General features: G+C 59.3%; 1 protein-coding gene across 2 annotated transcripts in view; it reads right to left on the bottom strand.

The window, feature by feature from the left end:
* FIBCD1 (fibrinogen C domain containing 1) overlaps positions 1 to 18,831 on the bottom strand; it is a 38,477-nt gene that overhangs the window by 9,934 nt on the left and 9,712 nt on the right. For both annotated transcript variants that reach the window (XM_055270680.2, XM_063636808.1), the window contains 4 exons: positions 17,658 to 18,137; positions 12,347 to 12,506; positions 11,854 to 11,990; positions 198 to 294 (listed from right to left, as the gene is read on the bottom strand). In XM_055270680.2, the coding sequence (XP_055126655.1) occupies positions 198 to 294; positions 11,854 to 11,990; positions 12,347 to 12,506; positions 17,658 to 18,137 (874 nt within the window). The remainder of the gene's footprint in view (positions 1 to 197; positions 295 to 11,853; positions 11,991 to 12,346; positions 12,507 to 17,657; positions 18,138 to 18,831) is intronic.

The raw sequence follows: 18,831 nt of genomic DNA, 5'->3' as shown, positions 1-18,831 counted from the left end.
GTCTGGCCTCACTCCTTCTGAATGCCTGTCACCTTCATGCATGACACCTGTGAGCTGGCTCAGGTGTGCCGAGGCCAGGGAAACCCAGCCCAAACCCACACAGCCCAAACCCATTCACGGAGCGGCTGAGACCCAGCTGTGTCTGGAAGGCATGCGGAGGAGGCCCACCTGGGCCGGGCGGCGGGCGGGGTGCTTACCTAGCCAGTGCTCCCCGGTGAGCCTGCCGAAGCCGTCTCGGTACGCGTCCCAGCCCCGGAAGAAGTTCACGGAGCCGTCCTCCCGGCGCTGAAACACCTGCAAAGGTAAGATGGGGATGGGGCGTTGGCACCGACCATCCCAGGACTCACAGCCCACCTGGGCCCACCCCGCCCAGAGACTCCCCTCACCCTGCTCCTGACCTGCCGAGGGCAGGGGCCTGGCTGCCCACTTCCCCCAACAGCTCCCGGCCCCGGGGCCTGGAAAACAGCAGGGGCTCCAGAGCCTCGTGGTGGCTCGAGGTGGGATTGACCCAATGCCCACAGGCCCCCAAAATGGCTCCTCAGGGAGGAATTCCAGGCCGGGCATGGTGGCTCATGCCCGGAATCCCAGCAAGGAAGGCTGAGCCCAGGAGTTCAAGACAACATAGTGAGACTCCGTCTCTACAAAAAATTTAAAAAATCAGCCAGGTGTGATGGTGGATGCCTGCAATCCTAGCTACTTGAGAGGCTGAGGCAGGAGGATCCCTTGAGCCCAGGAGGTTGATGCTGCAGTGAGCTGTGATCGTGCCACTGTACTCCAGCCTGGGCTCTCTCTCTCTCAAAAAAAAGCAGGGTGGGGGGCTGGGCACAGTGACTTATGCCTGTGAGAACTTTGGGAGGCTGAGGCAGGAGAATTGCTTGATCCCGGGAGGCGGAGGTTGCATTGAGCCAAGATCATGCCACTACACTCCAGCCTGGTTGACAGAGCAAAACTCTGTCTCAAAAAAAAAGGAATCTCGGTGGGGTGGAGGAAAACTGGCTTTGGGGGCATCTCCAGCACTTTGCTCTGGGTCTCAGTTTCCCCAATGGTCAAATAAAGCGGGGACAGGGTCTTAATATCTTTTTCCAGGTCAAAACAATACTGAACAAAAGTCTATCCTCCAGTTTTTAAGAACCAAGAGCACCCCCCACACACCCCAGGCTTGGCCTCCAGAGCCCTGTCCCTCAGTAAGCTCCCCTTCCCCAAAACAAGCCTGGGCGGGGGTCGGGGTGCTGGGAAACCGGAGTCCAGGCGATGGCTCAGGGGAGGATGAGGAGCCCACAGCCAGCAGGGTGTAACCTGGGTACCAATGAGCGCCCGGGCTGCCTCTGTTCTTCATTTTAATAACATTCTTGATTTGGGAGTCAGGAATCCCACCGGTTAAATTGCTTTGAAATAAGTACCACGCTGGTCCAGGCCACAGCTGCCTGGAGTCTTTACAGGATCCGCTGACAATCTGTCCCGGCTGGCCTCCCCAGCCCTCCCAGCCCTCTTTCTGTTTAACAAGCCTTTTCCTGCTTTATTCTCTGAGGCAGCTCCCGCGGCCCGGCCGGCCTCCATCTGTGTCAGAGTCTGATGTGTTAGAGATCTGGCTGCGGCACCGGCGAGCTGCCAGTTTCATTACTAAGCAGCCTGATTTCAGTCGCTCGGAACTGCCCGGGTGCCCGGTCTGACCCGAGGCGTCTGCCGTGTGAGCGTTCGCCGATGCTCTGAGCCCTCGGGGACGGATGTGTCCGTCATGGCGTTTGGGCAGCTCTGACGTCAGGGAGCTGGAGGCAGATGACACCTCCTTTTTCGTGCTTTGCTGCCTCAAACCTGGCCCAGCTCTGAAATCTGAAAGTCCTCAGGAGTGACCGGCTCGGGGCGGAAGGAAATTTGATCAGGCTCAGGGAGATCTGAGGAGCGGTGGAGAGCCGTATTGATGGCTGCATATTGGGACCCTGAGCACGCACCTTTTCAAAGGTCTAATCCTGGCAGAAGCTCAGGCGCTCCCCTGAGAAGGCAGCGGGCAGTAGGAGCCTGTTTCCGCAGGAGGAGGGGAGCTAGAGGGACCGGCAGGCCCGAAGCCCCCTGGGATGCCTGGCTGGCATTGGCCATCGGCTGGGCCTCTGCCCTGGGGACTGGGGACCTGGGCATGCTCAGTGCTGAAGGAGTTCCATAAACGAGTTCCTGAAGGCAGGGGAGCCCAGTGGTTGTGGATCTGGGTTCCAGAGCCCCAGCTTTGCCTTAGAGAGCCCTGGAGAGTCCCCACATCTCTCCGGGCCCCAGCACCCACGTCTGTAAAGCAGAGATCATAGCCACGCTTTCCTCCCAGGCTATGACCATCCACCGAGAATAAGCTCAGGCCTGGCACATAGTAGGTGTTCAGCAAGTGCCAGCTGGATGGCGAGCCACAGCACTGAGGCCCAGGCCTGGGCGAGGGCTCCTGCCTCCCCTGCTCTGTACGAGGTCACGGTTCTGCCCTCGGGGAACTTAGGGCAAAGGAACACAGGAGACATGGGTGCTCAGGGGACCCCAACCGGGCGAGAGGCAGGACAGACTTGGGGGATGGGGAGAGAGCAGGTCTGCCCAGCAGGGTGGCCCTGGAGGAGGGGCAGGGTCCTGGGCCCTGTGTCTGCCTGCTGGGCAGGGCAGGAAATGCAGGGAAGTAGGCCACAGTGGGGGTAGTGGGGAGACCCCAGCAGCCAGTGGGCGTGCCCAACCAGGGGTGGGTGAGCTGATGTACAGGTGCCTGGCTGTGCCTCTTCCAGAAGGTTCAGAGGAACCATCCAGAATGAGAGCAAGAAGCCCCAGTAGCCCAGACCACAGCCTCCGAGGATCCCCCAGGCTCTGCCTCCAGCACTCACTCCCATCACTGGGATGCCTGGAACCAATGCTACCATTTAAAGTAACTTGCCAGACCCCAGCCCTGCCCTGACTCCTCAGGATGTGGGGGGAGGGGCTGTTCCTGCCCGTGCGTCCGGGCTGATGGGATGATGGGCAGTCGAGACTCAGCGTGGGGACTGCGTGCTCTCTGTGTGCCCATGTCCCTCCCCAAACCCTTTCCCCGAGCCCAGGCACCCCACCCTTACAGGGCCGAAGTTCGGACACTGACCAGCGGCCACGTGGCCGTGAGCAGCAAAAAGCGGGGTCCGACTACATCTTGTGCCCTCAGTCCCATGACAGTCTGGACCTACCCTTGCCGCCAGCGCCCGAAGGCTAGTGTCCTGACACCATGTCCACACTCGCGCTTGGTGGCGGGTCCACTGACGAGGATGGCTGTAGCCTTGAGTGTGCCCCCTACCCAGGCCTCTGTGCCAACAGCTGGTCCCTGCACCCACAGTCCTCGGCCCCCTCTTTCCCACTGCCCTCCCAGTCTGGGTGCCAGTTACAGTGACCCCACCATCCCCCCAGGGCTCCTCCTTGGTGCCGATCAATTGGGGTGAGCACACCTGGCCCCCTGCCTTTGCTTCTGCCCAAGGAAGGACACTGAAATCACACATGGCCGGCACTCCTGTCCACGTAGCCTGAATCAACGCCCACTTAGAAACTGCAGCAATTGGCCGGGAGTGGTGGCTCATGCCTGTAATCCCAGCACTTTGGGAGGCCGAGGCAGGCAGATCATGTGAGGTCAGGAGTTCGAGACCAGCCTGGCCAACATGGTGAAACCCCGTCTCTACTAAAAATACAAAAATTAGCCGGGCGTGGTGGCAGGTGCCTGTAGTCCCAGCTACTTGGGAGGCTGAGGCAGGATAATCACTTGAACCCAGGAGGTGGAGGTTGCAGTGAGCCGAGATCGCACCACTGCACTCCCACCTGGGTGACAAGAGCGAGACTCTGTCTCAAAAAAATAAAAAAATAAACTGCGGCAACTGTCGGCCAACGTGGGCACTTTAATGTATGCAGTGACGGACTGCGGACCCGCTCTTGAGGCGCCAAGACACATCTGTGGTCTGGCCTTGGAGAAGTGACCTGCAGACTGACCATGTCCCAGAGAGATGCAGCCGACGTCACCACACAGGCATATGCATCCAGACTCCAGACTTAGCTTAATGCAGAAGGACGTGCATAGATTTTTTCTTTTTTCTTTTTTTTTTTTTTTTGAGACGGAGTCTTGCTCTGTTGCCCTGGCTGGAGTGCAGTGGCACAATCTCAGCTCGCTGCAACCTCTGCCTCCCAGGTTCAAGCAATTCTCTGCCTCAGCCTCCTGAGTAGCTGGGATTACAGGCGCCCGCCACCACGCCCCGCTAAGTTTTTTGTATTTTTAGTAGAGACGGGGTTTCATGATTTTGGCCAGGATGATCTTGAACGCCTGACCTTGTGATCCACCTGCCTTGGCCTCCCAAAGTGCTGGGATTATAGGCGTGAGCCACCGCGCCCGGCCTTAGTGCACTGATATTTTCTATCATGTTCTACTCCACTCTATTTGATTGAAAAAATAATGGGTTGATCAAACCCATTCAGTTGATTTTGCCAGTGGCCCATGGAGTATGCCCACAGTTTGGGAACCGCTGACAGCCTTTGCCACGGGCTGTCCTGATTTCTTGGTTCACACCCCGAGTGACTGCCTGTGCCGGGCCCTGTGCTAGGATCTCAGGCTTGGAAACCCTACCCCGACCTCGAGCCAATGACAGCCCAACGTGGCCTGACTAGTGCAAGTGCTGAGCACAGCCCAGATCGTCAGGTGGGTTCTCCCAGCTTCCCCCGCGTGGGGGAATGTTTAGTCTGACTCTGAGCCCAGGGTAAACTGCAGCTGTGGCTTTATATTTCTGACAAACAGCTTCAGCAACACTGGACCTTCGTGACGCCAGATGCCTGGATGTGGCCAAGCACAGAGGGCTTTAATTACACAGCGAGGACCAGCGGGATGGGAGGACAGAGGGAGGAAGTAAGGAAAGGATCCAGGCGTCCACTTCCCCTTCTTTCTGCCCCATCCACCAAACGTGAATCCCCACTGGGCAAAAAGGGGTGGGGAGTCCGGGCACGGTGGCCCACACCTGTAATCCCAGCACTTTGGGAGGCTGAGGCGGGCGGATCACTTGAGGTCAGGAGTTCAAGACCAGTCTGGCTAACATGGTGAAACCCCATCTCTACTAAAAACACAAAAATTAGCTGGGCGTGGTGGCATGAGCCTGTAATCCCAGCTACTTGGGAGGCTGAGGCAGGAGAATCGCTTGAACTTGGGAGGCAGAGGTTGCAGTGAGCTGAGATCGCACCACTGCACTCCAGCCTGGGCAACAGAGTGAGACCCTGTCTTAAAACAAAACAAAACAAAATGGAGGCGGGGAGCAAAAGGTAGGGAAACAAAAATTACTGATTCATTTTCAGGCCAAAATATGAATTGGTCCAGCTCTGGGGGCGTCTCTCTGGGGTCCCGGCTGGAAAACGATTGAGTAGAAACACTCGCCACGGCCGCGGCCTCTTGGGCAGATGCCACGAGTGGGAAGACAGACAGAGAGTGTTTTCTTGGTGCGGATTCTCAGAAGCCCGCCGCCCAGCGCATCTTGGAAGTGCCGCTTAGAGGGGCTCTGCCAAGGGAGAGCTGGGCCCACATGGTCCTGCAGATGGTGCTGGGCGGGTTCAAAGGAAGGAGTGACGGCTCTGGATGTGGAGGAAGGAAGACAGCAGCAGCCACCGACCGCCCTGTGTTGTCAGATGGGGCCTGGGGACCGAGGGAGGCAGAGATGCCTCTGGGCCGCTGCAGCCTCACGCTCCGCAGGTTGCATCCCGCCCAGGGCTGCTTCTGCAAACAGACCCTGACCAACCAGCTGCTGCTTTGCCACTGTGCCCAGAACATGCAGCTAGTGTCCCGAGCACCGAGCTGGGCTCTGTGGTCACCCCAGCACCCGGCCAGTGCCTTAGAGGATGACCACGACCCTCCCCGCCACAGCCTTGGAGGGAGGGCTGGTACTCCCATTAGGCAGATGAGAAGACTGAGGCTTGGAGGAGTGGGCAACCCGGGTGCGCAGGGCTGAGATGGCCAGAGGATTGGGGATGACAGTGCACGCTCAGTCCCAGGGAGCTCCCTGGGCTGGCACCCAGGAGACCTGAGTTCTACCCAGACTCCAGCCAACAGGATACGTGGCTTCTCCCCTGCAAAACAAGGGCTCCTGCACAGCACCCCGTGTGTGCTCGGGCTCACGGGGATGACCTTGGCCCTCAAAGCTCACAGCCCCACGAGAGACGCACGCACAAGCCAGCAGCCACAGAGCAGAGCAGCTCCCACCCTGGCACATTCCTCCAAACCCCAGGCCTCAGTTTCCTCATCTGTAAAGCTAGGATTATCAAAGCCTCAACCCACAAAGTTTTGATGAGAATTAAATGTGCTGGTGCCCAGCATTCAACAGAGCTTGCTGGGAACCCTGAGAAGGAGTGAGTCCCTCTGCTGGGGCAGCTGGAGGTGGTTATCTGGGAGGGCTCCCTGGAGGAGGACATGCCTGGCTGAACGGCACATTAAGCAGGGCCTTGCCAGCTGGTCAGAGGAGCTGAAACCCAAGGACTGGGGGGTGGGTGGGTCCAAACCCTATGAGATTGGGAGAGACGGTCTCCGATGCCTTAGAACGGCCCCCTGGAAGCAGCAACTGCGGTTTTTCCTAGACTGTGATGAAACTGCTGCAGAAACCAGTTAGAGACAGGACTGTGTTGGTTGTGGAGCTGTGGCCTCCCCCAGCCTCCTGTGCTTTCTGATCAGGTGATTCTGGGAGGGGGTCAGAGGGGTCCTGGCAGAGGAGGATTCATGTTTTTAAAGAACAAAGAACTTGGATATGTGAGCTACGGCAGCCCTTCAAAGGCAGCCCTGGGGCGGCTCTGCGGCATTCCCAGGAGTCTGGCTTTTCCTTAACTCCTTTCTGGACACCTCTGGGCAGTGCTCCCAGGGAGGCCTCTGGGCTCAGTCGGGAACAAGGCAGAGCTGAGTTCAAATCCTGATTCTGCCTCTCACAGGCCACGTGACCTCGGACAGGTCGAAGAACCTTTCTGAGCCTGTTTCTGTCTGCGTAAGCCCCCGCAGGGCCGGTGGGGAAGAGGCAATCAAGTCAATGCGTAAACGGACGGCGCACGGTAGGTCTAACCAACATCACCACCCTCCCTTCAGAGCCAGCTGCTGAGCCCAGAAGGAAATCGGACCCACTCCTTGTTTTTGACTGAAAATGGTACCCCCGGGCTTGGCGCCCTGCCGTCATTCCCAGGCTTGGCAGTCGGCGCCTGCCGGCTCTTGGCACAGCACCGCCAAGCTGCTGTTTCTCGGGTGCTGAGCCATGTCGGGCGCGGGGCTGGGCCCTGCACGTGCATTGTCCCGTTTCTGTTCAAAGTTTGAAAAATCCAAACTGCTCCCCACGGAGGCTTTCTCTGCACGATGAACGAAGGAAATGTGAGGGTGTTGTCCCCGGTCACCTCGCCATTATGAATGTGTGTGTGCTCCGAGGACCATTCCCCAGGCAGGGTGTGGGGCAGGCAGCAGCGTGGGGACACTGTGGCCCACCAATGTCACAGCAGATCCCCTGCCACCACTGCCTCTGGGACAAGGAGGGCTGGCCGCAGCTGCAGCCCAAGTAGGAAGGAGCTAACATCTCATCTGTTGGACCCCCGAGGTCCTGCTGCTCCAGGCTGGCACCTGGGGAGGCCCCGGGAGCTCTTCATCCCTCCCCGAGCCTGAGCCTGCTGTCGGGATCCTCTGATGTTCTCCATGTGAGGGCAGGATTTTCCTCCCGGCCTGGAGAGCTTAGGTGGGGGGAAGTGCGGGCTCCTTTCCAGGGGAGCCAATTATAGGCAGATGTGAACTGGCTGACCTCGCACACAGGAAGCACCTGGCGGATTATAGGGCCGCACAGAACAGGGTTTGGGCCACTTGGCACCGTGGTGTTGGGGGACGTTGGCTGTGCCTGGTATCGGAGCAGGTGGGTATAGGGTCCTATCATGGCCACTCCAAGTCCCTGCCGAAGGACATGTTGATCTGGACCCAGCGTGCGTGACCCCGGCCAGTGACTATGCAGTGTTGAGGGCTTGGCAGTCAGGCCTGGGGGGGGGCAGTATTGCCCCCGGCAGATTGCGGTGGGGACAAGACTGTGCGGCAGGGCAGGGAGGCTGGGTGGGAGCGGGGAGCCCAGGCGCTGAGGCCGAGCAGGGGCCCTCCTTCCGCCCACCTGCAGCAGGTTCTGGGCACAGCCACCCCGTTCCCCAGGCCCTGCAAGGCAGGCAAGAGGGCCACCCCACTGGACAGATGAGCAAGGGGCCCTCCAAGAAGGGATGTGACCCTCGCATCTCACACAGCCAGGGGCGCTGGGGGTGGGGAGTGTGGGCTGGCAATGGCTGGCTTCATCCCACTCGGCACCTTCTGAGTACGGACATCTGGGCTTTCTTTTTACGACCCCGCCTCCCCTTGATTATAAGATGCTACATGGCAGAGCCAGATCCTGTGTTCACAGGGAACCCCCAGGGCTCAGCACTGACTCCCTCCCAGCCCTGCTCCCCGCTCACTCCTCACAGGTGAGCAGCCTGTGAAGGGTTCTGACTTCGTCCACATCTGCAGAGCAGCTCTATATGGTACCCATTTTACAGATGAGAAAAGTGAGATTTACAGAGGTAAAGCTACACAGCCAAAGGGTGCCAACAGCCATCATCCGGCGAGCATTTAGAGAGCGCCAAGGGTGTGCAGGTGCGGTGCCCACCCTGAGCTAACATGGCCACAGGAGGGTGTGGTCCCCGCCCCTGCGACTCCTGCCACGAAAGGGCAGGACCTGTGATGGGGGTGATAATGGGGCCTGAGGATCACCTGCCACCTCCCCTGCCTTGTCCTGGACCCAAACCTCCTTAAACCAGATAGGCCAGTAGCACCAAGCCACCGTGGCCCCCAAACAAGCCACACCATCTCCCTGCCCCTCACTCCTCCCACCCCCCACACTGGAACAGGGGTCTCTCCTCTGGGCCCTGGGGCTCCCCATCCCTGGCACAAGTCGGCTTCCTTGTCCTTCTGTCCACCAGGCTGGGAGCTCGCTGCCCTGTCGTCTAGTCGCTGCTGACCTCCCTGGCCCTGGCTTGCTTTGGGCACTCAATGTTTGAACACAAGAATAAGCGTGTGCCACTGTGGGCGGCCTGGAGGCTGCTGGGTGACCTTGGGCACATCCCTGGCCTTCTCTGAGGCTGCCCTGCCTGCCTCCAGGGATTGAAGGGTGCTGGCGTGATGCCAGGGGTGGGGGGCAGGGGTGTATGAACTGTAAAGTGGCCCTGGGGACAGGGCTGCTGAGTTCCACCCTCGCCCACGCAGGTCTCTCCGGGAAGCAGGCTCTGGTGAGAGTGTCCAGCCCCAGGGTCTCGGGGCACAGTTCCAGGTGCCGTGTCCTCCAGGAAGGATCAGGTGGCGTTGGTGCTCAAGGCCTGGCAGTTCGGACAGGGAGTCTAATGAGGATGGATGGTATCCGGGGCTGGAGAGGCGGCAGCCAGCTCCTTCCCAAACAAAAATTGAGTTTCTGAGAGATTCCTTGTGGCAGGGGAGTGATCCTGACATATGTCGAGAGGTTCCTGGGAAAAGATTGCTTCTGATAGAGGCCCAAATGGATATTAACGCTCACTGGCCAGGCAAGCACTTCTCAGATGAGAATGGCCTCTCTCCCAGGGCCCCCGGAACCGGGTGTCTGAGCGCCAGGGGTGGCAGGGAGTTCCTCATCGGCTCCCCTCTAATCGCCCCTGAAGCCGAGGCCGTCGGAATGACCCGCCTCCCAGCCCAAATCCTGATTGACTTCCCGGGAGACTGGCTTCACGTCCACGGGAGTGGAAGATGCATGGCCCGCTCCGGCGTCCTGATCTTTCATTAAGCCTGTCCTGACCCTGAACTCTGATTTCTGGGTTCGGCTGGTGCCTTCTCACTGTTCCGCCCACCAAGGGGTTCCCAGAAGCAAATGCCATAACTCAGACGTTCTTGGCGTTAGGAAAACAAAAGAGCTTTTATTCCCCAGACGCAGCTCCAGTACATTTTTAAAAGCTCTCCTCTGGAGCTTGAAGACAGGTTTAGAGATGTCTGTCTTTGGGGTCTTGTGGGGATTCTCGTCTGCTCTCACGCTGGCTCCTAACACAGCAGGCTCTGCCTTGCTAGCGGACTCGTCCCTCCACCGCCCGCCTGTGCGGATCTCCCCGCGTCCTGCCTCTGCTGGGGATCGCTGACCCCTTTCAAAACTGACCCAGGCTGCCTGCACCCCTGCCTCCCCTGAAAACTTCCCCGCCAAGAGGCTTCCCTCTCTCCTGTTTCTCGGTCACTTGTTTTGTCTGATGTTAAGCCCCTCCCCCCAGGTGTTTGTGGGCCTAGACATCAATACACCAAAAATAGTCAACACCAAGATCCCAGGCGAGATGCATCCTGCACTCAGTGGCAGCAGCCCTGGCGCAGTGGGGTTCTCACCGGGCCACCCCCTGGCCTGGTCTGGGGTCTCTGTTCCTGGCTGAGCAGCCCTGACTGGCATCTCTGGCCTCCCAGTCTCTCTCCAGCACACTCCTTCTCAGCTGAGCCCCCCACTTTCTTGTGCTTGCAATTAAGAGCTCTAAGGATGTAGGCGGGCATCCCCATTTCACAGCCGAGGAAATAGGGGCTCAGAGAACCGAGGTAAGTTGCCCCAGGTCACACAGCAGGACTCAGAGCCATGGCTGGGGCAGCCTGTGGATGACGGGGCCAGAGCGCGGAACCTCCAGGCTCCCCGCCTCTCTGACATCTGCTGTCGGGGTCCCATCATAGACCTGTGGACTGAATGCTCCAAACACCTCCTCCCTGTCCCGCTCCCCACTGCCCAGGGATGCACACCGCCAAGTCACCTCTCCCGAAGCACAGTCCCCATCCCGTCTTCCTCTCTTCAACACCCCCAGTAGCTCCCGAATGTGTGTCCCAACCCTGCAGCCTGGGGCCAGACCACTCCAGCCTCATCTTGTCACACACCACAAATCCCTCAGGCCCTGCTCCCCGAATGTGCCATAGGAGCCGCGTTAGGTTGCCCCTCCTCCTGGAATACCTTCTCCTTCCTGCCCGCACTCAGAAATCCTCCCCACTTTAATGGCTCATAAGAAATGCCCCTTTCTCCAGGAAGCTTTACCCTCCCCTCTGCTACAGTGACTTCTTCCACCCCCAATGCCCCCCGGCCTGTAAATTCCTCGGGAGGACTGGGACAGGGTCTTCCCCATCTCTGTGCTTCCCCGGAACCCAGTATACAGTAGGTGCTCAAAAATGTCTGTCCAACTGAAATGAAATGTGAAGCTGAGAAGCCTTAAAGAGCCAGTCCTCCTGGTCTTCAAACCAGGGCCTCTGCCCCATTCTCCCAGCACCTCATGTGGTCCCGCCCCTGCCCTGTGACTGGCAGTTGGGACATCTCGCTCCTGTTTCCCACCCAGGCAGGAATCAGGAGGTGCAGGAATCAGACAGCTCCTGTCAGCCCGTAGCCGTGGGGGGTCTCTGCTCCTAGCAGCCACACTCCTCCTTTCTCTTCTGCACACGCGCCGTGTATTGGGTAGTTCAAAAAGGCAGGCGCCCGCACCTATCAGCCCTGGAACCCACGTTAGCAACAGGTTCCTGCTGCCACGTGTCCTCCTAGGCCCGAACCCCAACTTGCCTAGAACCGCCCCCGGCTGGAAGAGCCACAGCTGGGGATCTCAGGGAGCCCAAGGTGGCTCCTGCCTAATGTCCGCTCCAGAATGGGTCCCCAGGGTCAGCTCACGGAGTCCCCTGTTCCCCTCTTCTGTAGGGGTGGGGTCAGGCCAGGCAGAAGGGCATCGGGGCAGGGCCAGTCCACAGGTCCGTGGTGGAGGGCTGGGTGGGAGGCTGCTCGGAATGCCCAGGTTCAGGTACACAGCCTCATGGTCCCCGGTGCCCACCCTGCCGCCCGCCCAGCCTGGGACACTCACCGTCCAGCCGCCACCATCCGTGCGCATGTCACAGTACACCTGGAAGCCAGCCGGGTAGTGGGTGGGAAAGACAGAGTAGACGCCATCGTCCTGCTGTCCGCTTAGGAGGACGTCCAGACAGTCTCGGGGCCGGGAGCCTGAGGCAGGCAAGGCCGTCAGGGTGGCTGCGGCCCCAGCGCGTTCCTACCCAGCCCCCTGGCCAAACTGTCTGTCCATCGATAACCCATGTGGGGTCCCATGGGGTTGAGAGAGCACCGGCCTTGGAGTCCGACCTTGGCTCTGCCACTCCCTGCTGTGGCTGGGTGAGGGAATCACCCTCTCTGGGACTCACTTTTCTCATCTGGAGAATGGACCCAGAGGGCTTCAGCGCAGGCCACATGGAAGCAGGGTCGGGCCCTGGAAGTCTCATGGCTGGGGAACCCAAACCCCACTTCCCCGCTCCCCAGAGCTGGAACCCGAGTCACTGGAGGAAAGCAGCCCCTGCCCCACTCACCAGTGGCACAGCCCCGGGGCCGGGCTCCCCGGGCAGGCGCTCTCTGAAGGTCGGCCTTGTTGCGGGGCCGGCCCAGCCCCCGGTCCCTCTGCAGGGCGTCCAGGATGTCACCGACGGAGTTCACCAGGTGAGCCATGTGGCCCTGGCTCTCAGAGAGAAGCTGCGGAGCACAGGGGGTGAGCCGAGGGGGCAGGGGCTCTGTTGGGGGTGGGGTGGCACACATAGCAGGTCACTGGCCAGAGTGGACCCGCTCCTGAGGCAGAGGTGGGCTCCTGGCTCAATGGCAGGCCCCGCCCTACCCCGCCCCTTGGATCCCTGTCCAAGGTGGTCTGAGGGGCCAGCCAGGCTATGATGGAGCCTGTGCTCTGGGGCCTCAAGGGCTGGGAGGGCTGGGAAGCAGGCGGGAGGGGAAGGAAGCTCCAGCAGGCACCTGCCACCCCTGCTGCCCCAGGATGCATTCTTCGGCCCAGGGAAGAGTAAACTGGAGGAGGCCATGCCAGGCGGGGAGAGAGCGCCTGGCGTTGGGCAAATCCAGCTTCAGCCCAGCACGTCCACTTGCCAGTTATATTACCAGGGGCGAATGTCCTTACCACGCTCGTCTCCCCTGGCCTGACCAAACTGCTATGGGGACCAGTGACAACACGTGGGAGGTGCCCAGCACAGGGGCAAAGACTGGCCGGGTATTCAGCACACCAAGTTCCCACAGCACCTTCCAGGCTACCAGACATCCCTACCGCTGCCTCTTCTGATCCCGAGCAAGGCTGCTGAGGTAGGAGTGATTGATCTGCACTTGACAGAGGGGTGTCCTGAGGCTGGGGAGGCCACAGGAGCCTTTGCACAGCCCCCTAGGCTTCTGGACCAACAAGGCTCCCCCATCCCACCCCCACTCCCCATGCAAAGATCACTCGAGTTTCTGGGGCTCTGCGATGTCCATGACCTCACTGGGTCCCCCACCGTGCTGCAAAGAGGGAGGACTTAAGGTTGTCATCTCGTGACAAATGGAGAAACTGAGGCCCCGAGAGATCCCTGAGAGTGAAGGATGGCACTGGGGGCAGGGACCAGGACTCAGGCCACTTCCCTCGGGCGGGCTGGCAGGAAAGGGGGCCCGGGGCTGTGTTCTTGTGTAGGAGACCAGAGTCAGGGTGGGGACGGGGCGGTGGTTTGGACCCAGGTTCTCGTGTTGACTGTCTGTGTCTTGACTCCAATCCCTCCCCCATTCACTAGCTGCGTGACCCTGGAGCAGTATCCGAATCTCTCCATGTCTCTATTTCCTTGTAACCCAGGATAATGAGCTCTGTTTCTCTGAGTGGGGGGATTCAGGAGAGACTGGGCTGGGGAGCTCAGCCGTTGTTCTCCATCCTTCACTCCCGCCCCTCCCTCCATCACAGCCCTGGGGTTGGAGCTTGGCAAGCACAATGCTGTCCCCCAGTGCCTCTGCCTCTGTTAGCTGCCTGAAGGGTCTGAGGTCTCTTGCCCCCACCCTGGGCTTCAGGAGGCTGCAGGACCACGTGGAGGGTGAGGGGGTGGTAGGCAAGCTACAGCTGGCCAGCCAGAGAGTGTGGAGCCGGCCGGGTCTTTATACACCTAACATGTCACCTGCCAGATAATAGCCCATTCGTGGAAGGAAAATAGAAATATACAGTGCCGGCAGTTTACAAAATATGATTCGCGGCTCGTCCAGAGGCAGGGGCCCTGCAAAGCTTTTAGTTTCCCTGTCAGTTTCCCCTCTGCTGAGCAGGTGATTCAGTGAGGGCTGAGGCCAGGGGAGAGAGGAGCAGAGATGGGCAGGCAGAGTGTTTGGGTTTCACGGCAGCATCCTGTAGACGAGCTCCACTGGGCACGCCCCACAGAAGGACACAGGCAGCACACCCCAACCGGGGCGGGAGGGAAGACGGTAGGTGGGGGCCGCCCTGCGATGTGTGTGCGGCAAAGATCACTTGGTTAAGTCACACCGGTACTGCCCATTTATCTGAGTCAACACAGCCACAACGCACTAAAAAAACTCAGGCACGGCCTCCTCCCTCTTGCTAACGGGCAGGGAAGACCTCTGTTTAAACCAGCAGATTATTAAAGTTGAAAATGTACATATAAACATGCCCCGAATTAATGGGGAAGTGAGTCCCTGCTCGCTGAGCTGCACAGGCGCCTCAGGAGAGGGCTGGGCAGCACTTAGAGGTAGTGGCATCAGAGCTGCTGTCCCCAGCACTGCTTAGCTGTGTGAGCGGGCTTGCACAGGCACCTGCCACTCAGAGCCTCAGTCTGCCTCTCCATAAAATGAGATAACAAGGCCGGGCGCGGTGACTCACACCTGTAATCGTAGCACTTTGGGAGGCCAAGTCGGTGGATCACCTAAGGTCGGGAGTTTGAGACCAGTCTGGCCAACACGGTGAAACTCTGTCTCTACTAAAAATACAAAAAAATTAGCTGGGCGTGGTGTTGTGTGCCTGTAGTCCCAGCTACTCAGGAGGCTGAGGCAGGAGAATTGCTTGAACCCGGGAGGCAGAGGTTGCAGTGAGCCAAGATCGAACCACTGCACTCCAGCTGGGTGACAGAGTAAGACAACCATGCCTCAAAAAAAAAAAAAAAATGAATTAAAATAAAATAAAATAAAATGGGATAACAAATGTACCAACCTCCTGGCGTTATCGGGCTGCAAAGTGCCTATTAACACAGAGCCCAGCACATGGTGTAGGCCTATAACTCCTATCAGAAAAGGGATTTTCGGCCCAACACAGTAATCTTAGCACGTGCGGAGGCCGAGGTGGGTGGATTGCTTGAGGCCAGGAGTTTGAGACCAGCCTGAGCACCATAGCAAGACCTCTCTACAAAAAAACTTTAATCAAAAAAATTAGCTGGACATGGTGGTGCACACTTGTAGTGCCTGCTACTTAGAAGGCTGAGGTGGGAGGATTGTCTGAGCCCAGGAGGTGGAGGTTGCAGTAAGCCCTGATTGCGCCACTGCTCTCTATCATGGGTGACAGAGTAAGACCGTCTCGAAGAAAAAAAAAAAGAAAAAAGGGAGTTTTCAATAGTGGCATGGTGGCTCCCTATAGGTTTAAATTTCAGCTCACGAACAATTTCTGCTATAATGAGACGTTGATGGTGCAGACGGTGAGTATCCCCCACATGACAGAGCCAGCCACGCCCTATAGCCAGGCGCTCCAATATCCCCTCAGCATAGACTGTGTTATGTACATTTCACGGGTGAGAAGACCCAGCCCAGAGAGGGGATGCAACCTGCCCAGCATCCCACAGCTGGCCCAGATGGGGCCTGGACTGGATCCCAGCTCTGCGGACTCAAACCCTCAGGGCAGAATGGCTCAGCTCAGCCGTGACCAGCAGGCCTCAGGGACTACACATGAGAATCACCCCCGGCTGGGGGGCTGCAGGGGGTTGGGGATGAGGCCCAGGAACTTGCCTTTTCCTTTTTTTGAGACAGAGTCTTGCTCTGTTGCTCAGGCTGGAGTGCAGTGGCGTGATCTCAGCTCACTGCAAACTCTGCTTTCCGGGTTCGAGCAATTTTCCTGCCTCAGCCTCCTGAGTAGCTGGGATTACAGGCACCCGGCCGGCTAATTTTTGTATTTTTAGTCAAGACGGGGTTTCACCATGTTGGCCAGGCTGGTTTTGAACTCCTGACCTCAAGTGATCTGCCCGCCTCGGCTTCTCAAAGTGCTGGATTACGGCATGAGCCACCGCACCTGGCCAGGAAGCTGCCTTTTAACAAGCACCTCTGGGGATTCCAAACCAGGGTGCCTGCAGGCACAGCTTTGAGAAACCCACGTCTGTGCTCATCAGCTGAGGGTCTGGGAAGCGTGGAAGGGAGGAGTTAGGAGCACGGCTCGCTGCCTCTGAATGAAACATAAAGACACACTGTCTCTTGAATCATCCAGTCTGTGGGGAATGAGTCAAATCAAACATTTTTGGGGAAGTAAATATGTCAGGTGAGCCGGCACTCCTGGGCCCAGAAAGGCTGTTAGTCTTGCGGGAACACTCTGTACCTCTGCGCAGGCTATTGGGAGGGCAGGACTCTGGGGTCCCTCCTTTTAAATCCCCCACCCCAGCTCTAAAGGTGGGCCTTCATGAACTGGGCCTGAGCCGACCAGGGGCTGAGCGATTTGGAGTGAGGTGGGGGTCCCAGGTCAGCCAGAAAGTCAGGAGGTACCCCCAGCCCCCAGCTCTGCTGATGAGGCCTGGGGAAGTTGCACATGGAGGGGCAGCCGGAAGGCGGTCTAAACAACCCTCTACCCCGGGACGGGGGAAGCCACCTTCCCATCAGTCACCCAGACAGGGTGATGAGGACTGTAATTTCTCCAGCTGCTGCCTTCGAAGGGAGGGAAAGGGCCCATTGCTCATGAGCGGCTGAGTGACTAAATGCCTGGATCTCTCAGTGGGTGCTGGGGGCAGGGGAGCGGAAGGGGCTGGGGCGCCCGTGGGGGCAGGGGCTTGGCTCCTAGCCTCCAGGGATCTGAGTCACCGGGAGAACGTGGCACAGGGCCAGGGGCTGGGCAGGGCTCCAGTGGGGGCTGGATTCCAGGTCTGACCTGGCCACGGCACCCAGGAAAAATCACCACCCCTTTCTGGGCCACCATTTTCTGTCCTGGAAAATGGTGGAGGCAGGTGAGATGATCCCAAATCCCTCACCCTATGAAGCAGGAACTTCTTGTGGGGGGTGCTTCCAGCATGGTCTCAGAGCCGAAGCTGGAAAGCCTTCATCCAGACCCACCTGGAGCTGGCTGGAGCCTGGCTTGGCTGGGGGCAGGGGCGGGGAGGGTGGAGGTGGTTTGGGACAGGCTAGGGGTCTGGCTGAGCTGCCTGGACTGGTCTCTCTGTCCCTGGGAAGCTGTGGGTATTGCATGTAGTGAACTGGGAGGGGGTATGGAGAGATGGGGTGCAGCTCTCTCTGACGGGGTAGCACTGATCAGCCACATGCCCTTTAGCAAGTCACATCCCCTCTCTGAGCCTCAGTTTGCTCCTGATGGGGGGCAATGCCCTGCCTCACCTGTACCTTGGAGCACTGGGGAAGCCTCAAGCCCTGGATTTGACTGAGTGCCAAATGCCGTGGGGTGCTGTACAATTACCCGGATCCCCGGGAAAGAAACGGTTTGAATCCTGGCTCCCAGTAGCTGCGCGGCCCTGGATGAGTGACTGCACCTCCTGAGCTTCATGGGCTTGTCTGTGGATGGGAACAGCAGTAGCCCCTTGTCTGGGGCACTTGGGGATTAAGTGAGGCCGTGGACATCAGGCGCCTGGCACATGGCAGCACCAACCCCTCGCCTCCAGCAAGACCCCAAGACACAGACCCCAGCCCTACCTGGATGAGGTGGCCCTGCTCACTCTGCAGGGCGCTGAGGCCCTGGCCCAGCGTGCCGTGCCCCTTCCGCAGCCCCATGCACTCCGTCTGCAGCTCCGAGGCTCGGGCCAGCAGCCGGGGCAGCTGGTCGGCCAGCGTGTCCAGCAGCTCCTGCTCCTGGTCGCCCACCAGCCGTGGCTGGGCCTGGTGCTCGGTCAGCGCCTGCAGCACTGAGGCCTGGGCGCTCTCCAGGCGTGCGAAGCTGTCGGTGAGGTCGGGGCAGCGCGGGTCGATGAGGATGCTGAGGCGTGAGCTGTCCGCCCTCTCCACAGTGACGAGGGCGCTGTTGGCGCCGGCAGCCCCAGTGCTGACGACAGGCGGGGGAGCCGTGCCCGGCGCATGGGTGTGGTTCAGGAAGAGCACAGCACCGGTGACAGCTACGGCCAGCAGCACAGCCAGGGCCAGCAGCACAGTGCACAGCACGTAGCCGCAGCTCGGCCGCTGCAGGCCCGCCCAGGATGCACAGACACAGACAGACAGACGGACGGGAGAGAGAAGGGGCCAGCATTAGAGGCATACCTGGGGTCAGAGGACCCCCTTCTTGGGGGCTGGGCAAGGGCATGGCACAGAGAGATTGAGATGAGACAGGCACGGAGAGACAGTCCAAGGGGAGACACAGACAGGGACACCCACAGATGCAGTGAGAGGGACACAGTGAGCGCCTCAGGGAGAAAGTGGAGAGAGACAGAGCCCCAGAGGGGAGGTGGAGACATAGGGAGAGACAGGGAGACACAGAGATGCAGGGAGACGCGGGAAGACAGAGACGGAGAGGATGGGAAATAGAAACCGAGGCAGAAAGACACAAAGACACAAGCAGAATGCCAAGCCTTCCCTCTTGCTGCCCCTGCCGCCCGCCTCCCCCCATGCCCTGCACGGTGACAGCCCAGGGACCCATGGTCACCTGTGTGTGCGGCCGTGTGGCCCCTGTGGAGCCCACACCACCCAGTAAGGGCTGGAGGTGGAGATCCCACCTCTGCAGCCAGACGGGCCAGGCTCAGGCCTCCAAGCTGCATTTCCCACAGTGTGACCTTGGGCGAGGGGCCTCCCCTCTCTGAGCCTCAGTTTCCTCGCCTGTAAAATAGAGCAATATAGAGACACCCATATCTCTATACACGGGTCAGAGAGAGCTGTGATG

The sequence above is a fragment of the Symphalangus syndactylus genome, chromosome 3 (assembly GCF_028878055.3).
Source record: "Symphalangus syndactylus isolate Jambi chromosome 3, NHGRI_mSymSyn1-v2.1_pri, whole genome shotgun sequence".
Lineage (NCBI taxonomy): Eukaryota > Metazoa > Chordata > Mammalia > Primates > Hylobatidae > Symphalangus > Symphalangus syndactylus.
The sequence above is the reverse complement of the archived record's forward strand: the minus strand, read 5'-3'. Positions and strand labels throughout refer to the sequence as shown.